General features: G+C 37.5%; 1 protein-coding gene across 1 annotated transcript in view; it reads right to left on the bottom strand.

Moving 5' to 3' along the window:
* Positions 1 to 2,385: 2,385 nt before the first annotated feature.
* Positions 2,386 to 21,737, bottom strand: part of LOC124501830 (coiled-coil domain-containing protein 7-like) — a 35,940-nt gene continuing 16,588 nt past the window's right edge. The window contains exons 3-6 of the mRNA XM_047066307.1: positions 16,536 to 16,646; positions 10,371 to 10,481; positions 6,932 to 7,031; positions 2,386 to 2,428 (exon numbers count right to left, since the gene is read on the bottom strand). Of these exons, the coding sequence (XP_046922263.1) occupies positions 2,386 to 2,428; positions 6,932 to 7,031; positions 10,371 to 10,481; positions 16,536 to 16,646 (365 nt within the window). The remainder of the gene's footprint in view (positions 2,429 to 6,931; positions 7,032 to 10,370; positions 10,482 to 16,535; positions 16,647 to 21,737) is intronic.

Raw genomic sequence — 21,737 nt, 5'->3', positions numbered from 1 at the left:
ACAGCGACATGCAAAAAGAATGAAAACTGGAACAATTTCTTACACCATAACAAAAATAATTCAAAATGGATTCAAAATGGATGAAAGATCTAAATGTGATATAGGAAACCATCAAAATCTTACAGGAGAAAACAGGTAGTAACCTCTTTGACCTCGGCCACAGCAACTTCTTCCCAGATATGTCTCCAGAGGCAAGGAAAACAAAAGCAAAAATGAACTATTGGGACCTCATCAAGTTAAAAATCTTGTTCACAGTAAAGGAAACAACCAACAAAACTAAAAGGCAACCAACAGAATGTGACAAGATATTGAAAATGACATATTGGATAAAGATTTAGTATCCAAAGTCTAGTCTGTAAAGAACTTATCAAACTGAACACACAAAAAGCAAATAACCCAGTTAAGAAATGTGCAAAAGACATGAATAGACAATTTTCCAAAAAAGACATCCAGATAGCTAACGGACACATGAAAAGATATTCAGCATCCCTCAACATCAGGGAAATACAAATCAAAACCACACTGGGGTATCACCTCACACCTGTCAGAATGGCTAAAATTAACAACTCAGGAAACAACAGATGTTGGCGAGGATACGGAGAAAGGGGAACCCTCTTGCACTGTTGGTGGGAATGAAAACTGGTGCAGCCATTCCAGAAAACAGTATAAAGATTCCTCAAAAAATTAAAAAGAGAACTATCCTATGACCCAGTAATTGCATTACTAGGAATTTATTCAAAGGATACAAAATGCTAATTCGAAGGGACAGATGCACCCCAATGTTTACAGCAATGCTATCAACAATAGAAGCAATTTTGAAGCAAAATTGAAAAGTTAAGAAGCAAATGAGTAAATGTGTTATGTTATTCAGAGTCAAGATTTACAAAGCAGAAGAAAGGACACACACATGAAATGGAGGAAGGCAAGACAAAGCCCTGAGGGGATAGATTAGAATTGAAGGTTTCCAAGATTCATCATGAATTCTAAATATGTTTATGCAGGTTTACATGCACATGTATATGTATATAGGCATATCAGTATGAATATATACATGTACATATAAGTATATGTGAATACACCCAAGGAATCTAACTCTAGGCCAGATCTTATGTGTGATGTTTCAGACACAAACATAGATAGTTATAAAGGCATGGGAAAGAGAAGCTTCTCAATCCACAAAAGACTTGATACACAACTAGTCATGGTCTCAACCCCTTCTTCTCCCATGCTCTTGTCAATACATAGTGCATTCTTACTCTAGTGGCTTCTAATTGGAGGCTTTCTTATGGTGCTGGGGAAGAGGGGCTTGACTGAAGTATTGTTTAGGCACTTCCTCTGTGTACACCACCTCACTGAGGGGCACTTGAAGAAATTTTTCTCAGTTCCACTTTGTCAGGACTTTTCTACTCCTACCCCTGCCACCACTACCTCCCAAGAACACAGGATCCATAAAATAGCAAGAGATTTTGTTTGGGGATCCTTCAGCTGTGCGTTGATCCTCCCCTATATCTCATACCAGTTTGGACTGATGCATCTAATATTCATCCACTGCTGCTCCAAGAGAGGAAACAGAACACTGGTGTAGCTGGGGCCCTTTCCCGTTTAGACTCTTCTTGATACTATTGCATTAAGTGAATAAAGCCTTTTTATTTGTTACTTTTAATTGTTACTTTCATTTTGCTTTTTATTTTAATGGGCCAACTCAAAAACTGGCATATCTCTCAGACAAACTGTAGTGCAGGCAAGGTCAATGAAGTCCAATGCCTTTACGGAAGACACACTTTGGAAGATGCTAGTGAATCTGTGGGACGTTCTGGGGTGGGGTAGTGGGGTTCTATGAGGTCATTAGAAGAGTCTGAGAGCTGCCTGTGGCATTTTGGCAGTCAGGTCAGTATGTTTTGGACAGTCCTAGCAAACCATGTGGGGTGCTCTAGGAGAATGTGATTTTGGTTTTCACATAAGCTTTACAGTTCTGAGGGGGAACAAAGTTCTTTATTTTTAGACCTTAATTCATTGGCCAAGACACCTACTGGATCAAATTAGAGATTCACCAGGCAACCTTTTAGAGAACTATGGAAGCAATTTGTGGCTACTGCTTATGGTTCACCAATGATGGGACCTAAAGTCACTGGAGACCCTGCATTCTAAGTTGCACCCAATAACTATTGTTAGCTCTAAGCATGCTCCTGGAACAGCATACCACATAGTGAATGATTAAGACTTGTACTTTAATGAAAAAGAATAAGCGCCATGGTATCACTTTCTCCAGTAACAAAAAAGATCTTAGAGACCTGCTTTCTTTGCCTCCATAGTAAAGGAAATAATCTTGTTAAACTTAGCGAAGGAAAAGGGCATATTTGGGCATCTCACTACAGAATACTATCTTCAGAAAGCCTTGACAGTAGCCGTATTGACTGAAGAGGTGACACTAAATGGAGGATGAAAAGAGAAAACATCTGAGACTAGTTACTGTTTTGGTTCTGAAAGGATGGCCCACCTGTGATGAGCTCCCTGCCACCAAAACAATGTTTGGATCACCATTACAGAAGTGACAGTGTCCCTTTAAGCCACACTAGTGGTCCTAATGAAGTAGATGGTACATGATAATATTTTTATTTTTTTAATTTTTTTAATTTTTATTTTTTAAGCTGTACTATTTTATATATATATATAATTATTATTATTATGAAATTTATTGTTAAATTGGTTTCCATACAACACCCAGTGCTCATCCCAACAGGTGCCCTCCTCAATGCCCATCACCCACTTTCCCCTCCCTCCCACCCCCCCCCATCAACCCTTGGTTTATTCTCAGTTTTTAAGAGTCTCTTGTGGTTTGGCTCCCCCTCTCTCTCTTTTTTTTTCCTTCCCCTCCCCCATGGTCTTCTGTTAAGTTTCTCAAGATCCACATAAGAGTGAAAACATATGGTATCTGTCTTTCTCTCTATGACTTATTTCACTTAGCATAACACTCTCCAGTTTCATCTATGTTGCTACAAACGGACATATTTCATTCTTTCTCATTTCCACATAGTATTCCATTGTATATATAAACCACAATTTCTTTATCCATTCGTAAGTTGATGGACATTTAGGCTCTTTCCATAATTTGGCCTTTGTTGAAAGTGCTGCTATAAACATTGGGGTACAAGTGCCCCTATGCATCAGCACTCCTGCATCCCTTGGGTAAATTCCTAGCAGTGCTATTGCTGGGTCATAGGGTAGGTCTATTTTTAATTTGGGGGGGAACCTCCACACTGTTTTCCAGAGTGGCCGTACCAGTTTGCATTCCCACCAACAGTGCAAGAGGGTTCACATTTCTCCACATCCTCGACAGCATCTATAGTCTCCTGATTTGTTCATTTTAGCCACTCTGACTGGCGTGAGGTGATATCTGAGTGTGGTTTTGATTTGTATTTCCCTGATGAGGAGTAACGTTGAGCATCTTTTCATTTGCCTGTTGGCCATCTGGATGTCTTCTTTAGAGAAGTGTCTATTCATGTCTTCTGCCCATTTCTTCACTGGATTATTTGTTTTTCGGGTGTGGAGTTTGGTGAGTTCTTTATAGATTTTGGATATTAGCCCTTTGTATGATATGTCATTTGCAAATATCTTTTCCCATTCCATCAGTTGCCTTTTAGTTCTGTTGATGGTTTCCTTTTCAGTGCAGAAGCTTTTTACCTTCATGAGGTACCAATAGTTCATTTTTGCTTTTAATTCCCTTGCCTTTGGAAATGTGTCAAGTAAGAAATTGCTGCAGCTGAGGTCAGAGAGATTTTTTTCCCGCTTTTTCCTTTAGGGATTTGATGGTTTTCTGTTTCACATTCAGGTCCTTTATCCATTTTGAGTTTATTTTTGTGAATGGTGTAAGAAAGTGGTCATTCTAGGTTCATTCTTCTGCATGTGCTGTCCAGTTCTCCCAGCAACATTTGTTAAAGACTGTCTTTTTTCCATTGGATATTCTTTCCTGCTTTGTCAAATATTAGTTGGCCATAATTTTGTGGGTCCAGTTCTGGAGCCTCTATTATTCCATTGGTCCATGTGTCTGTTTTTGTGCCAATACCATGCTGTCTTGATGATCACAGCTTTGTAGTAGAGGCTAAAGTCTGGGATTGTGATGTGTCCCACTTTGGTCCCCGCTATTTGGGGACCCCCAGTTTTGACTGGGATTGCATTAAATGTGTAGATTGCTTTGGGTAGTATTGACATTTTAACAATATTTATTCTTCCAATCCATGAGCATGAAATGTTTTTCCATTTCTTTGTATCTTCTTCATTTCCTTCATAAGCTTTCTACAGTTTTCAGCATACAGATCTTTTACATCTTTGGTTAGGTTTATTCCTAGGTATTTTATAATTCTTTATGTAATTGTGAATGGGATCAGTTTCATTGTCTTCCTGTTGCTACATTATTAGTTTATAAGAACGCAACTGATTTCTGTACTTTAATTTTGTATCCTGTGACTTTGCTGAATTCATGTATCAGTTCTAGCAGACTTTTGGTGGAGTCTATCGGGTTTTCCATGTATAATAACATGGTAAGATTTTTAAATAGACCCAGATTTCTTTTTTTTTTTTTAATTTTTTTTTTCAACGTTTATTTATTTTTGGGACAGAGAGAGACAGAGCATGAACGGGGGAGGGGCAGAGAGAGAGGGAGACACAGAATCGGAAACGGGCTCCAGGCTCTGAGCTGTCAGCCCAGAGCCCGACGCGGGGCTCGAACTCACGGACCGTGAGATCGTGTAGACCCAGATTTCTTAATTAACTCATGCCACCCTCACAAAATAGCAAGCTCTATTAAATTTCTTCATAAGATCAGGTCATTGGGTACCATATAATCTGAATATTAAGTGACAAATTATTACATAAAAATAGCAGCTACTGCTAAGGTAGCAATGATTGACCAATAGTGAAAACAATATAAAATGGTAATCAGTCACCCATTTCTGGACAATCCAGGTCAAGGCCTTCTCAAAGAGATCTATGAGTGGATATCCAATAATGGAGTGTCAAGAAAGTAAGTTGATGGATTCTGTACCAAGGCACTAATGGCCTGATACTAGGCAGTGATGTACCCAAAAGGCAAGTGAATTAGGGTTCATATGCTGATGGACCCTATGACTAATACAAGTTCTACTGCTCAGCTCTTTCCACTGAATCTTGATATGAATCTGAGAGCCTATCAACCTTTATCAAGAACCCTTTGTTTTCAGAAATGAACAAGACTATGCATTAGACCAGGTCCCTTCACCATCAGTGGAAGACCTATGCTATGGTCAGAATTTAATGGGAAGGTAGGAAAGAATGGTGTTTTTTGGGCCTTTGGATACTGATGTTTTTGACTATGATCTTCACAACTCCTGATACCAAGATGTAGAGAAAACACACAATGTTCACTGGGTAAGGGTAAGAGATGTGGGTAACAATACCATTGGGTTTGAGGTCATTGTCAATGGTACCCTTACCTAGATCCAACTATGGATATTTCCCTTTAGATCACTGCAAACTTCCATTGTAATGGTCCAATTAGTATACATATTATTTATAGATGAATTGTCAATGTGAAGTACCGTTTTGTACCAATTCCTCAGCCCTGATGGAAATTGTTGCAGTTAAGTCCATTTTAGTTGGCATGTGGAAGACTGAACCTATCCAATTACCAGTTTCTAGTGCCTTTGTCTCCCAAAACACCTGCCTGAGGATGAAAAAAAAATATAGCTGCCCTAATTGCTGAGCTGAATGAAATGAGAATTCTCCATGAGACTATTTAACTATCTAATAATTCAGTCAATCTGTGCTCACAACTTTGGGTGTATAGAGACTCAACTGATTTATGCAACTTAATGTTGTAGTACAGACCTTACAACTATGGTATTTACATTGTGACAGTGCTACAGTCTATGTCCAAATTTGAGGGAACTTGGATGCAGCAATTGCTATTATGAATGCCCTTTTTAGCATCCCTTTATTGTGGAAGATCATAATCAGTAGCCTTTGGGGATTGGGTTGTCATATGCCACTACTGTACTTCCAAAAGGCTGTCAAAATTCTCTGAATATCTGCCATCAACACACAAATGATGACATGAAAAAGTCCCACTCTCAGAGAAATCAATAGACTTCCACTCTATTGATGACATCTACCAACACGGACACAACTAAACAAATACTGATTGTCCTGCAGATCCACATATGGCAACTCAGTGAGGTTAATATTACAGGCAAGGTACAGTTACCTGGTACCCTAATAGAATTCCTCAACATGCTCTGTAAGGGGCATGACATCTCATTTCAGAGAACAGTGCCCAGCTTTGCCCCTCTCTACTTTAACAAATGAAAGCCCAGCAATTGATGGGTCAATTCAGTTACTTACACTCTCATATTCCCCATTTAGGGTCTGTGATGGCCTATCTGTGGGATAAGTAGAAGGGCCAGTTCCTTTCAGTAGGGCCATGACCAAGAATATGCCCCAGAGTCCCTCCAACAGGTCACAAGGCTGCCTTTCCACTGAGCCCCTCTAATCTCTATTGGCTCATTGACTTACAGAACTCAGGAAAATCTCTTCTCCCTGAAAGAAGGTAAGGCAGGAGGCCACTGCCATAGGTCAGAAGTACCCCTTTGGTCTTTCAAACTCGTATCTCCAGGAGACAGATGAAAGGTACACATTCTTTAAGAGATATTATTGGCCAGTTACAGGGCCTTTGCAGACACTGAGTGGTTGCCTTTGACCAAGAAATAACCATAGGACAGGAAATACCAACAAAGAATATCAATACTTCTCCCTTTGTTCTATAGTTATCTTAGGGTACTTAACTTTAGTCAATCTTTGATTTCTATAAAAAAATATGCTGAAACAAATATTCATAAACCAAAGAAAAATTATCTTCCAATGAATTTCATTTAAAGCTATCTATAATTACCATACTTACCATAGAATCTTTCCCCTTTGGAAGCTTTGTTTTTTTACTTGCAGTTGAGTTTTTGACATTGAGTCTTTAGGATCATGATTTCCAGGTACTTTATCATGAGCTACATAAAGAGAGGCATTTAGTCCAGTAAATGGAAAAACAAAAATATTGTGAGATTCCAGGCTTTCAAAATATTGACAAATGCACAGCAAAGTTTTCTCTCATTTTTAAAAAGTTATAAGTAAATTATCATAATTATAGGTCCAATATGAAAATGGTGAGAAGAGTTTTTAATGGATGTATTAAAACTGTCTCATTATTCCATTAACATTCATAGTTCTCAAATACGTCTCAATTGAGTTTTTATTTCTGTTAGTACTTTAAATTAAAACATAATTATTGATGAAGGAATGAAAATATATGCACAATATTATTCATTACAGCATATTTGTTATTGCAAAATATTCAAAACCACATAAATATGCAAACATAGGAGATTGGTTCAATAAACTAAGGTATATACTAGAAACTATAGTAATATCAATTATGGTACATAGTACAATCCAAACAACTGTACATGCAACTCTAAAAGAAATGAAGAAAAGATCCCATCAAACTGATGGAGGAATGTCCAGGATATAATGTTAAGTGGAATAAAAAAACTGGTAGAAAGGGTATCTAGTACATTATCTTTTAGGAAATAACAGAAAGGAAATTTAAAAATAGATATTTACCTTTACAAAATTAAACATGAAAGATAAATCAGGAAAAAAAGTAGTTTTTTAGTTTTTTCCAAAGTCACTGTGGACGATGTTTGTTGAATTTTACTAAATAACTTTTGATAGTGCTAGGCATGTCCCTCTCACTGAGGAACAGCCTATATTGTAGTATATATTTGAGACTCATTTTTAATGAACAAGTATACAAAACCTTCAACATTGCTCTGCTAGTGAGCTGAGGAGAGCATAGAGTATGAGGTAGTTTGCCTTCATCGTTAAGGAAGTAACTCATGAAATTTAGTGAGGGGATGCATCACAACAGACTCACTCATTCAGAGTGCCCTCACAGTGGCCACTTGACCAAGAAAGACAAGGAAAGTGGGGAAGGCAATAATGTAAACCCTAGACACACTTGGTCCTCAGCTCCTTTCTCAGGTTTGGCCCACCAATATTGAGTGTCCTTAGACCAGAAAGGCTGTTTGGATCACTTTTATAGCCACCTGAAAGATGAGCCACAATGAGCCACTCTGATGGTCCTTTTGTTGAACAATGGGGGGCAAGCACAGTAAACAGATTAGGAGATTGTTAACTAGACTCAGATTTCCAGGGTCATTTGTACCACCTTTACTGGTTTCTAGCTCAATTAAACCTCCTTATAAGGTGATGTCAATTGGTTCACAAGACAACCTGAATCCTCTTAACTGACAGATTTCAGGGCAAGGAAAAACCAGCTAATGTGAAATAACGATGTTTGACTAGTGAATGGAGTAACATAAAAATGTTAAGCAGGAACCCACTTCTGAACAATCTGATTAAGTGTTTCCCCAAGGAAAGTTCTGAGTCTGGTTACTCGACAATGAGGCCTCAGGGATGACATTAATGGACTCTCCAACAAGGATTCATGGCCAGATAGTGATCCATAGGTCACCCAACACACAGCCCCACTAGAAGCCAAATGGTGATGACATCTAAGACTAACACAAGTGCTCTTCTTTCTGCACTTCTTAGTTTATCTTGGGATAACCAGAGACCTCTCCTCCCCCACGACCTACTTTTACCCAAACTTTGAGCTTTCAGTATAAACAACGAGAATTAGGTCAAGATTCCTATATCTCCATCTGGAGATGAGGGTGTATGCCAAGGTCATGGTTCAATGGGAAGATGGGTGAGAATTGCATTTCTAGGCCTCTTGGATACTGGTGCATATATGAATGTGATCCCTATAATTACTGACACTAGGATGAGGGGAAAAGAGATAAGGTCCAATTGTTTTGGGGCTGAGCGTACTAAATGAGACCTTTATCCAAACTCAACTATGGGTGTGTCCTTACAGGCCACTAAAAATCTCCACTGTTATGGCTTCCATTACTGAATGCATTATTTGTATAGATGTATTTTCTATGTACATCTCACTCACTTTCCTCCCCAAGCCCTACTGGCAACTGATGTAGTTTAGGGCCATTTTAATTTGGTATATAGAAAACTATAAGCCTACCAAGCTACCAGTGCCTAGCACCTTTGCCATCCAAGAACACTACCTAGGGGAAAAAAATTGCCTTCATTGCTGAGCTTAATAAAACAAAGTTGTCCATGACATTTTTTTCTCTATTCATAAACCCTTTCAGTCTGTGTGTAAGGCCTTGGGTAGCTAGAGACTCAATTTATTATCATCACTCAACATCATAGTACAGAAATGGATGCTGGTGTCACTTGGAATTGTGACCTTCATAGAAGTTTACTGCCCAAGGTGAGTGAAATAGGTATGCACCAACTGGTATCATAAATGCCCTTTCTAGCATCCCTGTTCAACACCGGTAATTAGGATCATAAGTTTACCTTATGTGTAGTGGGTTATAATATACCCTTGATGTCCTTCCATAAGCCCATAACCTGGAAAAAAGCCCTGCCCCCAGATCAAGTACTAACCTTCCACTATATTTATGGCATTCTCCACTGGACCCCGACAAGAGTACTACCCAAAAAGGACTGCATACTGTAATAACCCACATGCAGCAACACAGCTATACCATTAATATAAACACGGCACAAGAACCTAATACTCATACAAAATATGGGGGCAAAATGGAAAGGATTACATTGTCTCACTCCAAGTTCTAAGGGGTAAAGCTTTTTTTTCTCTCTCTACCCAAAAAATACAAAGGAGACCCAGTAATTGGTGGGATTATTTAGCTTCTGGAACTTTCATATTACCCATGCAGACATCTCAATGATACCCATCTATAATGTTACCAAAAAGGCCTCTACCTTCGAGTGGGTCCCAGCCAAACGGATGCCTTATGGATCCTCCAACAGGTCTCTCAGGCAACCCTTCTAGTTTGTTCCTTTGATCCACATTTGCCTTTTGAGTTACAGATCTCAACACCTTATCTACCAATTTGAGTTCTATGACAGAAGACAATGCCACAAGTCAGAGGTGACTGGTGGGTTACTGAACCCAAAATCTTCCTAAAATGTATACACCCCTTGAGATACTACTGGTCGGTCATTGGATCTTAGTGGATACTGAGCACATGACTTGTGGATGTGAAATTGTCTTACAAGCAGAAACCAACAAAAGTTATGAATACTTTGACTTTCTTCTCCAATTAGGATATTCAGATTCAAAATCAAACTATAAATTTTCTACAAAATATATGTTCATCTACATATTCATGAACCAAAGTAAAACAATCTCCTGATATGATTAATTTAAAATATTTATGTATAATTATTATACTTACTAGTGACTCTTTCCTCTTTAGCAATTTTTTGTTTGTTTACTTGAAGTTGGGTTTTTGACATTGACTCTTGAGGCTCAAGCACAGGGTTTTCATCTGTTATGTTGTCATGAGCTACATAAAGAGAGGCTTTTAAATCACCATTTAACAAAACAGAACTATTGTGAAATTCCTAAGTTTCAAACTTAGGAATAGTCTATAGCAGCATTTTCCTTCACATAAACAATTATAAATACATCACTATAATGTGAAATCTTACATGAATAAGGTGATAAGGGTTTTAATGGGTAATTGTTGGAGCTATCTCCTTAATTCAAGAACATATTTTGCATTAAATATTTATATTAGCCTCTAATTTTCTTGTGTTATTTACACTTTATGTTAATGCATATTAATAAAATAAAAGTGAAAATATATGTACATTATCTCTACATTATTTTTCATTGAAAAATATTGAAAATTACATAAATGTTCAAGTATGGGTGACTGAATAAGATATAATTCTATGAACTATGGCATGGTATAAATTCTCATAAGTAATGTGATAAAGATCTTTATAAGCTGACTTATAAGAATTTCCTGGAGATAATAATAAGTGGAAAAAAGAAACCAGAAATGGGGATAATGATTTTAAAAGAAGGAAAATAAAAAAAGAGAGAGCAAAATAGATACCTTTAAAACAGAAAACACAGGAAACATGTAAGAAAAAATACAAATAATCAACTATAAGATGTGAGGGGAATAATGAGGAAGGAATGGTAATCTCTAAGTATACCTTTTTACTTATTTTCTAATTTAGAAGTACGATCACATTATGCATATTCCAACAATTGAAATAAGGTCAAGTATAAGACAACTAAAATGGAAAGAAACCTTAGAAAGAAAAAGTACTAATCTAAGTAGTTCAGCAATGTATTATTTAACATAAACCCTCATTCTTCAACAAGAGAGTAGGGGGCAGACTACAAACATATAACAGAATCTTTCAATAGGTTTATTTTTCTAGTAGCATATACTAAGCAATTCTGAAATAATTTCAGAAACGTTGTAGGGATAAGCAAATTAATATGGTTGTTCAGAGTCAGGTTCACACTATAAAAGAACATCTGCATATGAAAAAAAGGAAGGGAAGAACAAGTACTGAGGGGATGGACTGAAATTTAAGATGTCCATGAGAACTCATGATTTCTAAATTAATTTAGAAATTAGTTGTTACTTTCAATTTGGCTTGCTATCTAAATATGTCTCTGCATTTGTATATGCACGTATATGTGCACATATGTGTATGTGTGTATAAATATGTGTATGTGTATATATACATATGTATATATGGGAGTCCAACTCCAGGCCAAAATCCTACATTTGACATTTTGACATTGACTTTGTGATACCCATCTGTCTATAGGCCCAATCATAGACAATTACAAAGTTTCTACCTGGCAGTACTCACAGTGGGGAAGGGGGTGGAATTTACCACCCACACCAAGTTTAATGTACAGCCTGTGAACGCCAGACACTTGAGGTAGTTGCAGTCAAAGACTAAGACCCATCTTATGCATTCTGTTTCCATGCCAGGTGCCTCCATTAGAGGCCTTCTTGTGAAAAAGTGAGGAGTCAGCTAATACACTGTACTTTTTAGGCACTTCTCAATAGGCCTCTTTACTAGGGATATTTAAAGATACCTTTCTCATTTCAACTCAGTATTTAGGACTTCTGTACTCCTAGTCATCCTACATCAATATTTGCAAGGCCCTTGGATTCAAAAACAGACCAGAACCTTTTGTTTTGGGCTTCTTCAGCTATGAGATTATCTTCCCCCAAACTTCACTCCCATCTGTACTGATACATCTGACCCTTTGCTGGTTCGGTTCTGTGGAGTAAATGAAAGACGTTTTCCTATTTAGACTCGTGTTTATACTATTGTAGTAAGTGAATAAAAGCTTAACTGTTACTTTCAGTTGGGTTTGCTACCTAAATTGACGAAGTCAAAATTGGCAGCTTTTTCTCTGACAAATTGGCATAGTCAACAATAAAGTAAAATTCTGGAAGGAGAACTTTGGGAGGTGCTAGTGAGTCTACAAGACTCTTTTGAGGGATACAACTGGATCATTCACAAAAGTCATAGGGTCCTACAGGGCACAGCATCAGACAAGACAATGTATCTCCAGAAGTGCTAGTGGACACTGATGGGGGCTCTCCAGGAGAGTACTATTGTATTATTTACATATACTTTACTTTTAAATTCTGAGCATGAACAATGGTCCTTCTATTTACCTCTCAATTCACTGGCCAAAACACACAGTGAGTGGTCAAATTAGATATTCAACAGATGAACTCTAAGCTAGGGAAGCAATACCTTGGCTACTGCCTTTGGTCCTCTGGTGATAGGACCTAAAGTTATCAGAGATCTAGCATGCTGAGTTGCACTCAATGCTCTTAATTTTAAGAACCCCTCCTTGTCATAGTTAGCCTACAACTCATTAATTTATTGAGATATGTTCTTTAAGGAAAAAAGAATGTAGGGTCTTAGGGTCACTTGATCCAGTGACCTGAAGAGACCTTGGAGACTGGGTAGTTCCCCTCAATAATACAGGAGATAATCTTTTTAAACTTATTGAGGGAGACTAGCATCTGTGGGGCTTGTAAATACAAAACTCCTTGGAGAGACTGGACAACAGCCATGTTGCCCACAGAAGTGGGCATGGAATAGTTCTGTCAAGGTAGCAACTATTGACCAGCAGAAAAAGTGATATAAAATGGTAATTGGGCAGCTAAACCTGGACAAGATAAGCAAAGGTTTTCTAGACGAGATATATAAGTTCAGTTGCCCATCAGTGGGTTCTCAAATGAAGAGACTGAAGGACTCTTTACCAAGGTACTCATGGACAGGTAGTATTCAGGAGCACTCAAGGGTCTGTACCACTGTGGTATACATGGTGACAGTTACTGTGACAAAAACAAGTGTTATCACTCTACTCCTTACAATGTTTTTTTCTCTTCCAAATTTTTATTTAAATTCCAGTTAGTTAACATACAGTTAATATCAGTTTCATGTATAGGATTTAGTGATTATCACTTACTTACATACAATACCAAGTGCTCATCACAAATACCCTTAATCATTCATTTAACCCATCTCCCAGCCCACCTCCCCTCCAGCAACCCTAAGTTTGTTCTCTATAGTTAAGAGTCTGATTTATTGTTTGCCCCTCCTTTTTTTTTACATGTTTATCTGTTTCTTAAATTCCACATATGAGTGAAATCATATGGTATTTGTCTTTCTTTGAATAACTTATCTCACTTAGTATAATACTCTCTAGCTCCATTCACGACATCGCAAATGGAAAGATTTCATTCTTTTTTATGGCTGAGTAATATTTCAGTGTGTGTGTGTGTGTGTGTGTGTGTGTGTGTGTGTGTGTGTTACATTTTTATTCATTCACTAGTCAAGCTGTAGTGATCAAGACAGTATAGGCACTGGTGCAAAAACAAACACATAGATCAATGGAACAGAATAGAAAACTCAGAAATGAACCCACAACTATAAGGTCAATTAATCTTCAACTAAGCAGGAAACAATATCCAATCAGAAAAATAGTCTCTTCAACAAATGGTATTGGGAAAACTGGAGAGCAGCATGAAAAAGAATGAAACTGAACCATTTTCTTACAACACACATAAAAAAAATTCAAAATGTATTAAAGATCTAAACGTGAGACATGAAACCATCAAAATCTCAGAGGAGAACACAGGTAGGAACCTCTTTGACATTGGTCATAGAAGCTTTCTACTAGATACATCTCCTGAGGCAAGGAAACAAAAGCAAAAATGAACATCAAAATAAAACGTCTCTGCACAGTGAAGGAAACAATCAACAAAGCTAAAAGGAAATCTACAGAATGAGAGAAGATATTTAAAAGTGACATATCCGATAAAGGGTTGGTATCCAAAATATATAAATAAATTATAAATGACAACACCCAAAAATGAAAATCCAGTTAAAAAATGGCCAGAAAACATGAATAGACATTTTCCCAAAGAAGACATCTAGATGGCTAACACATGAAAATATTCTCAACATCATTCATCATCAGGGAAATATAAATCAAAACTACAATGAGATATTACCTCACCCCATCAGAATGGCTACAATTAACAACACAGGAGACAAAGATGTTGGTAAGTATGCAGAGAAAAAGGAACTCTCTTACACTGCTAGTGGGAATGCAAACTGGTGTAGCCACTCTGAAAAACAGTATGGAGGTTCCCCAAAAAGTTAAAAATAGAACTAACTACTGCTAGGTATTTACCCAAAGAAATAAAAAATACTGATCTGAAGGGATACATACACTTCAGTGTATATAGCAGCATTATCAACAATAGCCAAATTATGTAAAGAGCCCAAATGTCCTCCCAGTGAATCTTGACAGGAGTCAGAAAGCCCAGCCAATTTTTACTCTGAACTTTTGCCTTTCAAAAATGAAAAATACAAGGGTATAGGCCACATCCCAATATACCCAGTGGACACATGAGGACCTCTGCTAAGGAAGAAGTTAACTGGGAAATGGTGGACAAGTGCATTTTTAATGTCTTTTGAATAGTGGTACATAAGTGGCTGTAATCACAACTCTTAACATCAGGATGATAGGAACACAAATAATCCTGTCTGGTTTGGGGTCTGAGGCCAGCACCAATGGAACTCTTATCCAGACCAGACTATGGATGGGTCCTCTTGGGTCAACAAAAAATTCCATTGTTATGGCCCCAGAAAATAAATGTATTAGAGATATGTGTTAGAGATATATTGTCTATATCAAACTGCACTCACATTCTTCCAAGCCCTGATGGAAATTGTTGCAGTTAGAGCCATTTTAAGGGAGCATAAGAAAACAATTAACCTACCTAATTGCCAGCACCTAGCAGCACCTTTGTCTCCCAAAAATATTCCTGGGAAATAAGATGAATAATTTCCCTCTTTGCTGATCTTAAGACAGCAAAATCTGCTGGAACCTATGTCCCCATTCAGTAAATCAATTGACTTGTGCATCTGGCCTTGAGTTCATACTCAATTGATTTTGGTCATTCAATACAAAGGACAGCCCTTGGTACTAGCAGTATCTGACACTGACTGATGTAGAAACTATTGTCCACAGTGTGGGAACTTGTTATGCAACAATTGATATTGCAACCCTTTTCAGTATCCCTCTGCCTAAGAATTATTAGTATCAGTTCATTCTTGTGTAGAATGGGTATAACTCATCACTCATATCCTTCCACAAATCTATCTAAATTTTTGATCTGTCACCAATGCATAGATCATAACCTGGAAAATATCCTACTACCAGAGGGAGGAATAGCTTTCTATGTTATTGATAATATCATTATATTGGTTCCAGACAAGGAACTAACCAAAACCAAGGGCTAGACCTTGCTGATGCACAGGTGGTAACTTGATGGACCATTATTACAAAGTTCAAGAACCTAGTACCCAAATGAAATTCCTGGGCATTATTTACAAGAGGTATGGTGTCTCATCCCATTAGAGGAAACTGGCTTTGGCCCTCTATGCTACAACAATTATAAAGGATACCTGATAATTGATGGAACTATTCACTTATTTGCATGCTCAATGCCCCCTATCACTGGGATTATAAGAAAGGTCATTTACTTTTAATGGATCCACAACCAGAAGAATGACCTGGAAGCCCTCACACTGAGGCAACCCTTCCCCTAGGCTCCTCTGATCCATTTTGCTTTTCAAGTTACAGATCTCAACAATGTCTCTCTTTGCCAGTTGGAACTTTAGGAAGAAAAACACTGCTACAGATAAGAGACATCTGTTGGACCTTTGAATCCATAATCTCTAGCAGTAGCTAGGTGAAAAATATACACCCTTTAAGAAATAATTAGTGGTCTATTATTGAGCTTCAGTGGATACTGACATATGACTCATGACTGTGAAATAGTCTCAATACAAGCAATTCCAACCAGAAGTTATCAATACTTTTGTTTTTGTTCTTTAACTATCTTAGGGTATTCATACTTTAAATCAAAGTGTAAAAATCTCTATAAAATATATGTTCAAATACATATTCATGAACCAAAGTAAAGAGATTTGATGAATATAACTTAAAATAATTTAGATTTATCTATAATTATTCTACTTACTAATGAATGCTTCACCTTGGGAAGTTTTTTGTTTCTTTACTTGCATTTCTGTTTCTGACTTTGAGTCTTGATGCTTAAGCATAAGGTTTTTATCTGGTACATCATCATTAGCTACATAAAGAGATACATTTAGTTCATTAAACAGAAAAACAGTTCTATTTGAAATCTCTAGAGATCAAACTTATAACAAGTATATAGCATTATTTTCTCTCATTTTTATTACCATAATGCTAGACCCAGGATTTTATGATGAGAAGAATTTTAGTATGTGTGTGTTGAAGTAGTCTCATTATTTCATAAACATTTCTTGTCATAAAAATATATTTTATATTAGTTCCTACTTGCTTTGGATTATTTATAGTTTAGGTTAATATATATAGTCATAGCCCAAACAATTCAAATGCATGCATACAAGATTATTCATTACACCATATTTGTAATTATAAGATACTCAAAAGCACCCAAATATATAAGCATATGAGATTGGTTAAATAACAAAGTAATATCAACTATGATGTATAATGTGGTACAAAGAGTTACATATGTGGCTCTAAAGTAATTTTAAAAATTACTATATCCCAACTTTAAGGGATTGCTAAGAGGTAAGTTTATTTGGGAAAAAATGCAAATGGAAGCTATCAAGTATGCTTTTAGGAAAAAAAGAATGGGAAATAAAAAGAAAATATATACTTACCTTTAGAAAAAGAAACACAGGAAAGACAAACCAGAAAATAAAGTAGTTTGTCATCAAAAGTTGTGTAGACCCTTCATGTAGATTGCACACAATGACTACTAGATCTAAGCATGTCTCTGGTGCTGATGACAACCTATAATGCAGTGAATTTTTCTCATGTTTAATGAAAAAGAATGTAGGACCCTCAGGATTACTTTGCCCAGGGACCCAAAGAAACCATGAATAATTTGCCTCTAGCATAAAGGAAGTAATCTTATTAAATGTAGTTAGGGACAGTGGCACTTTGTGAAGTGTGTCACTACAGACTCCCTCATTCAGGAAGTCTTTCAGTGGCCACTTTGCCTAAGAAAGATGAAGAGGGGTCAAGTGGAAGAAACATTAATACCTGAGACGCTCTCCTTCCTTAGTTAGCTACTATTTGGTCTTGAACTGGTTTGGTCCAAATAAGGTGAGTTCTCTACCAAAAAAAAAAAAATGGACCACTTTTACAACCACCTACAAGGTGCTCTGCAAGCCACCTGATAGTTCCTTGGTTCAACAATTAGGAGCGAGTATAGTAAATGATGAGATTGTTTACCAGACTCCGATCGGATTTCATTCTTGCAACTCTCACTGGTTACCTAGCTCAATTAAACCTCCTTACAAGGTGATGTCAGCTGGTTCATGGAACAATCCAGATCTCAACTTAAAAACTTCCAAACAAAGAAAAAGCAACTACTAGCAAGATACCAACTTTTCACTAGCAGCCAGAATGATGTACAAATGATAAGTGAGTACTTACTCCCGGACCACCTGGTTAAAGTCTTTCCCAAAGACATCTATGGGTTTTGTTACTCAACGATGGGTCTCCAGGAAGAGATTAAAAAGCTCTCCATCAGATACTTGTGACCAGATAATGGTCACTGGGGCATAACACAGAGCCCCACTAAAGTCCACATAGTGATAACTCCTATGACTATTCCTTCCAGGCCTCCCAGTGAATCTTAAGATGAATCAGAGAACAACCTCCTACTTTTACTCAGATCTCTCAACTTTAAAAAATAAACAAGACTATGTGTTAGGCCAAGGTCCCTATGACCCCATTGGTAACATGGAGGCATTTGGCAAAGTCACAGTTCATTGGGGAGGTGAGGAAGAATTGTATTTCTTGGGCCTTTTGGACCAAGATGAAGGAGTAACAGATAATACTCTCTGGCGTTGGATTTGAGGCAACCAACTATAGGTATATCCCTTCAGCCACCACCACCCCAAACCCTATTGTTATGGACTCCACTACTGAATGCGTTGTTGATATATATGTTTATATACCTGTGCATGCCCAGCCCCTCTCCCTTATCCCTAAGCTATGACAGGAAATCCTGCAATTGTGACCATTTCAGAGACCTAATGTAGAAAACTCTGAGCCTAACAGATTACTACTGCCTAGCGCCTTTAACTACCAAAGCAACTATTTGGAAGAGAAAAAGAGACAGCTTCCTTATTCTGAGCTTAATGAAGCACAAGTTTTCCATGAGACTATTTCTCCATTCAGTAGCCCTATCTAGCCTGTGGATTAAGCCCCTTGTGTCTGGAGATTCAACTGACTATTAGAGATGCAATGCAATCATGGAGCCCTGTGCAATGATGTTATTCAATATCATTACTGTCATGCAGGTCATTGCGTAAGCAGAGGGAAATATGTATAAAGTAATTGATATTTCAAATGTCCCTTTCAACATTTTTATCCACATGGATGCTCAAGATCAGTTTGCCATATGTGTAGTGAGTTGCAATACACATGTAATGTCTTTCCACAGGCCATGACCTGGAAAAAGTCCCACTCCCACATGGAACACTAGCTTTCCACTATACACTGATACCCTATACAAATACTGATACCCTCCTTTGAACCTAAACAAGGGTACTATCCAACAAAGACAGAAGGCACATGGATTCACATGTGGTAACAAGACTGGGACATTAATACAAAAAAAAAAAAAAAAAAAGCACAAGGACCTGGTAACCAAGTAAAATCTCTGGGATTAAACTGGGAAGGGGCAGTGTGTTTCATTCTATAAGAGATAATTGCTAAGCTTTTAGTATCTCTAAGCCCCAATAAATACAAAGGAGGCCCAACAATTGGTAGGACTTTTCAGCTACTAGTGCTTTGGCATTCATCATGTGATCATCTTGATGGAATTCATGTATCAGGATACCACAAAGGTCTCTATCCTTGAGTAGGACGTAATCATAGAATGACTCAGAGGCCCTCCAACACACCACCCACTCTGTACCCAGAGTGAGTCTTTGACTCACATTTGTGTTTGGGTTATAGTTCTCAGTAACCTCTCAGTTCAGTGTTTAGACCCTATGGCAGAAAGATACTGCTAGAAGCCAGAGGTGCCCATTGGCCTTTGGTACCATAATCTTCTGGAGTCAGCTGAAAGGTACAATTCCTTTTTTTTTAATTCTCAAGTTAGTTAACATATGTGTAGTCTTGACTTCAGGATTACAATCCAGTGATTTATCACTTACATGTAATACCTCATGCTCATCCCAACAAGTGCCCTCCTTAATGCCCGTCACTCATTTTCCCCACTCCCATCAACCCTCAGTTTGTTCTATGTACTTAAGAGTCTTTTTTAAAATTTTTTTAACGTTTATTTATTTTTGAGACAGAGAGAGACAGAGCATGAACAGGGGAGGGTCAGAGAGAGGGAGACACAGAATCTGAAACAGGCTCCAGGCTCTGAGCTGTCAGCACAAAGCCCGACGCGGGGCTCGAACTCATGGATTGCGAGATCGTGACCTGAGCTGAAGTCGGCCGCTCAACCGACTGAGCCACCCAGGCTCCCCATGTACTTAAGAGTCTTGTGGTTTGCCTCCCTCTCTGTTTTTATCTTATCTTAACTTCCCTTCTCCTATGAAAGGTGCAATACTTTTAAGAGACTATTATTGGCCTGTTATATGGTTTGGCAAATACTGAGTGTATAACCCATGGATATGAAATAGTCTTAAGACTAGAGAAAAAAAACCAAACGTTATTAATAATTTGTCTTTTATTCTGTAGCTATTTTGGAGTACTCACAATTTAGGTTAAAATGTAAAATTGCTCTAAAATATAAGCTCAAATACTGATTCATGAATAAAAGAAAACATCTTTTGATGAGTTTAATTTAAAATGATTTAGAGGGTGACATCAGCAAGATGGCAGACTAAGAAGTTTCTGCCCTGAACTCCACTTAACACTGATTTAACAACCATCTATGGATAAAATACATTTATGAGAGCTCCAGAGTTTGGTTGAGAGGTTCCACTACACCAGTGAAGCATAGCATCCTAAAACAGCCATATTAAAAAGGGTAAGAGAAGCACCTGGGTGGCTCAGTTGGCTAAGCATTCAACTCTTGATTTTGGCTCAGGTCATGATCTCACAGTTTCGTGAGTTTGACCACAACATTGGGATCTGTGCTGACAGTGCAGAGCCAACTTCAGATTCTCCCTCCCTCCCTCCCTCTCTCTCTCTCTCTCTCTGCCCCATCTATGTTCATACTCTGTCTCTCTCAAAATAAATAAAGTTAAAAAAATAATTTTAAAAAGGGCAAGAAAAATGACTTCACTTTATCTGTAACACTCCTCTACCAAGCCATCACAGCTCTGCACTGAAAGAGATGCCTTCATTCACAATTTCTCCCATGAGGAAAAGAGAGAAGTGAGTTTCAGGCTTCAAAATCCTTTCATGATGATCCCTGAGGCCCACTTCTATCTCTCCTCATCTAGAACACTGAAGGAATCAGTATGGCTTGATTATTTGAAGGCAGCTAAAAGATCAAGCTCTCAAATAAAAACACCTAGCTTTATACTTGGAAGAACTGGAAAGAGAAAAACAAATTATGATCAAAGTTAGCAGAAGGAAAGGAATAATAAAAGTTAGGGCATAAATAAATAAAAATAGAAAAACAATAAAAAAATCACTAAACTAAGTGTTGGATTTTTGAAAAGATAAACAAAATTGACAATCAATAACTAGGCTAAGAAAAAAGAGAGGACTCAAATAAATAAAATCACAAATGAGGACTATTACTTCTGATGTCACAGAAATTTTTTAAAAATTATAATGGAATATTATGAACTATTAAACATCAACAAATTGGGCCAGCCTAGAAGAAGTGGGTGAATTCCTAGCAATATACAAAATACTAAGGCTGAATCAAGAAGAAATACAAAGCTTAAATGGGTAAGTAACAAATGTATTGAGAGTTATCAAAAGGCACTCAACAAAGAAAATTCTAGGATCATATGACTTCATAGGTGAATTTTACCAAAAATGTGTAGAAAAATTAATACCAACCCTTCTTAAACACACACACATAGTGAGAGAGGCAAGCGGTGTGTGTGTGAGTGTGTGTGTGTGTGTGTGTGTGTGTGTGTGTGTGTGTGTAAAGGGAACATTTCTTTTTAAATCCATTTGGGCTGATATAACAAAATACCACGGACTGTGTAGCTTGTAAACAAGATAAATTTATTTC

This window comes from Lynx rufus, unplaced genomic scaffold (genome assembly GCF_022079265.1).
Source record: "Lynx rufus isolate CCGP_SWC_20201006 ecotype Redwood Valley unplaced genomic scaffold, mLynRuf1.p SCAF_7, whole genome shotgun sequence".
Taxonomy (NCBI): Eukaryota; Metazoa; Chordata; class Mammalia; order Carnivora; family Felidae; genus Lynx; species Lynx rufus.
This window is presented reverse-complemented; position numbering and strand designations above follow the sequence as displayed.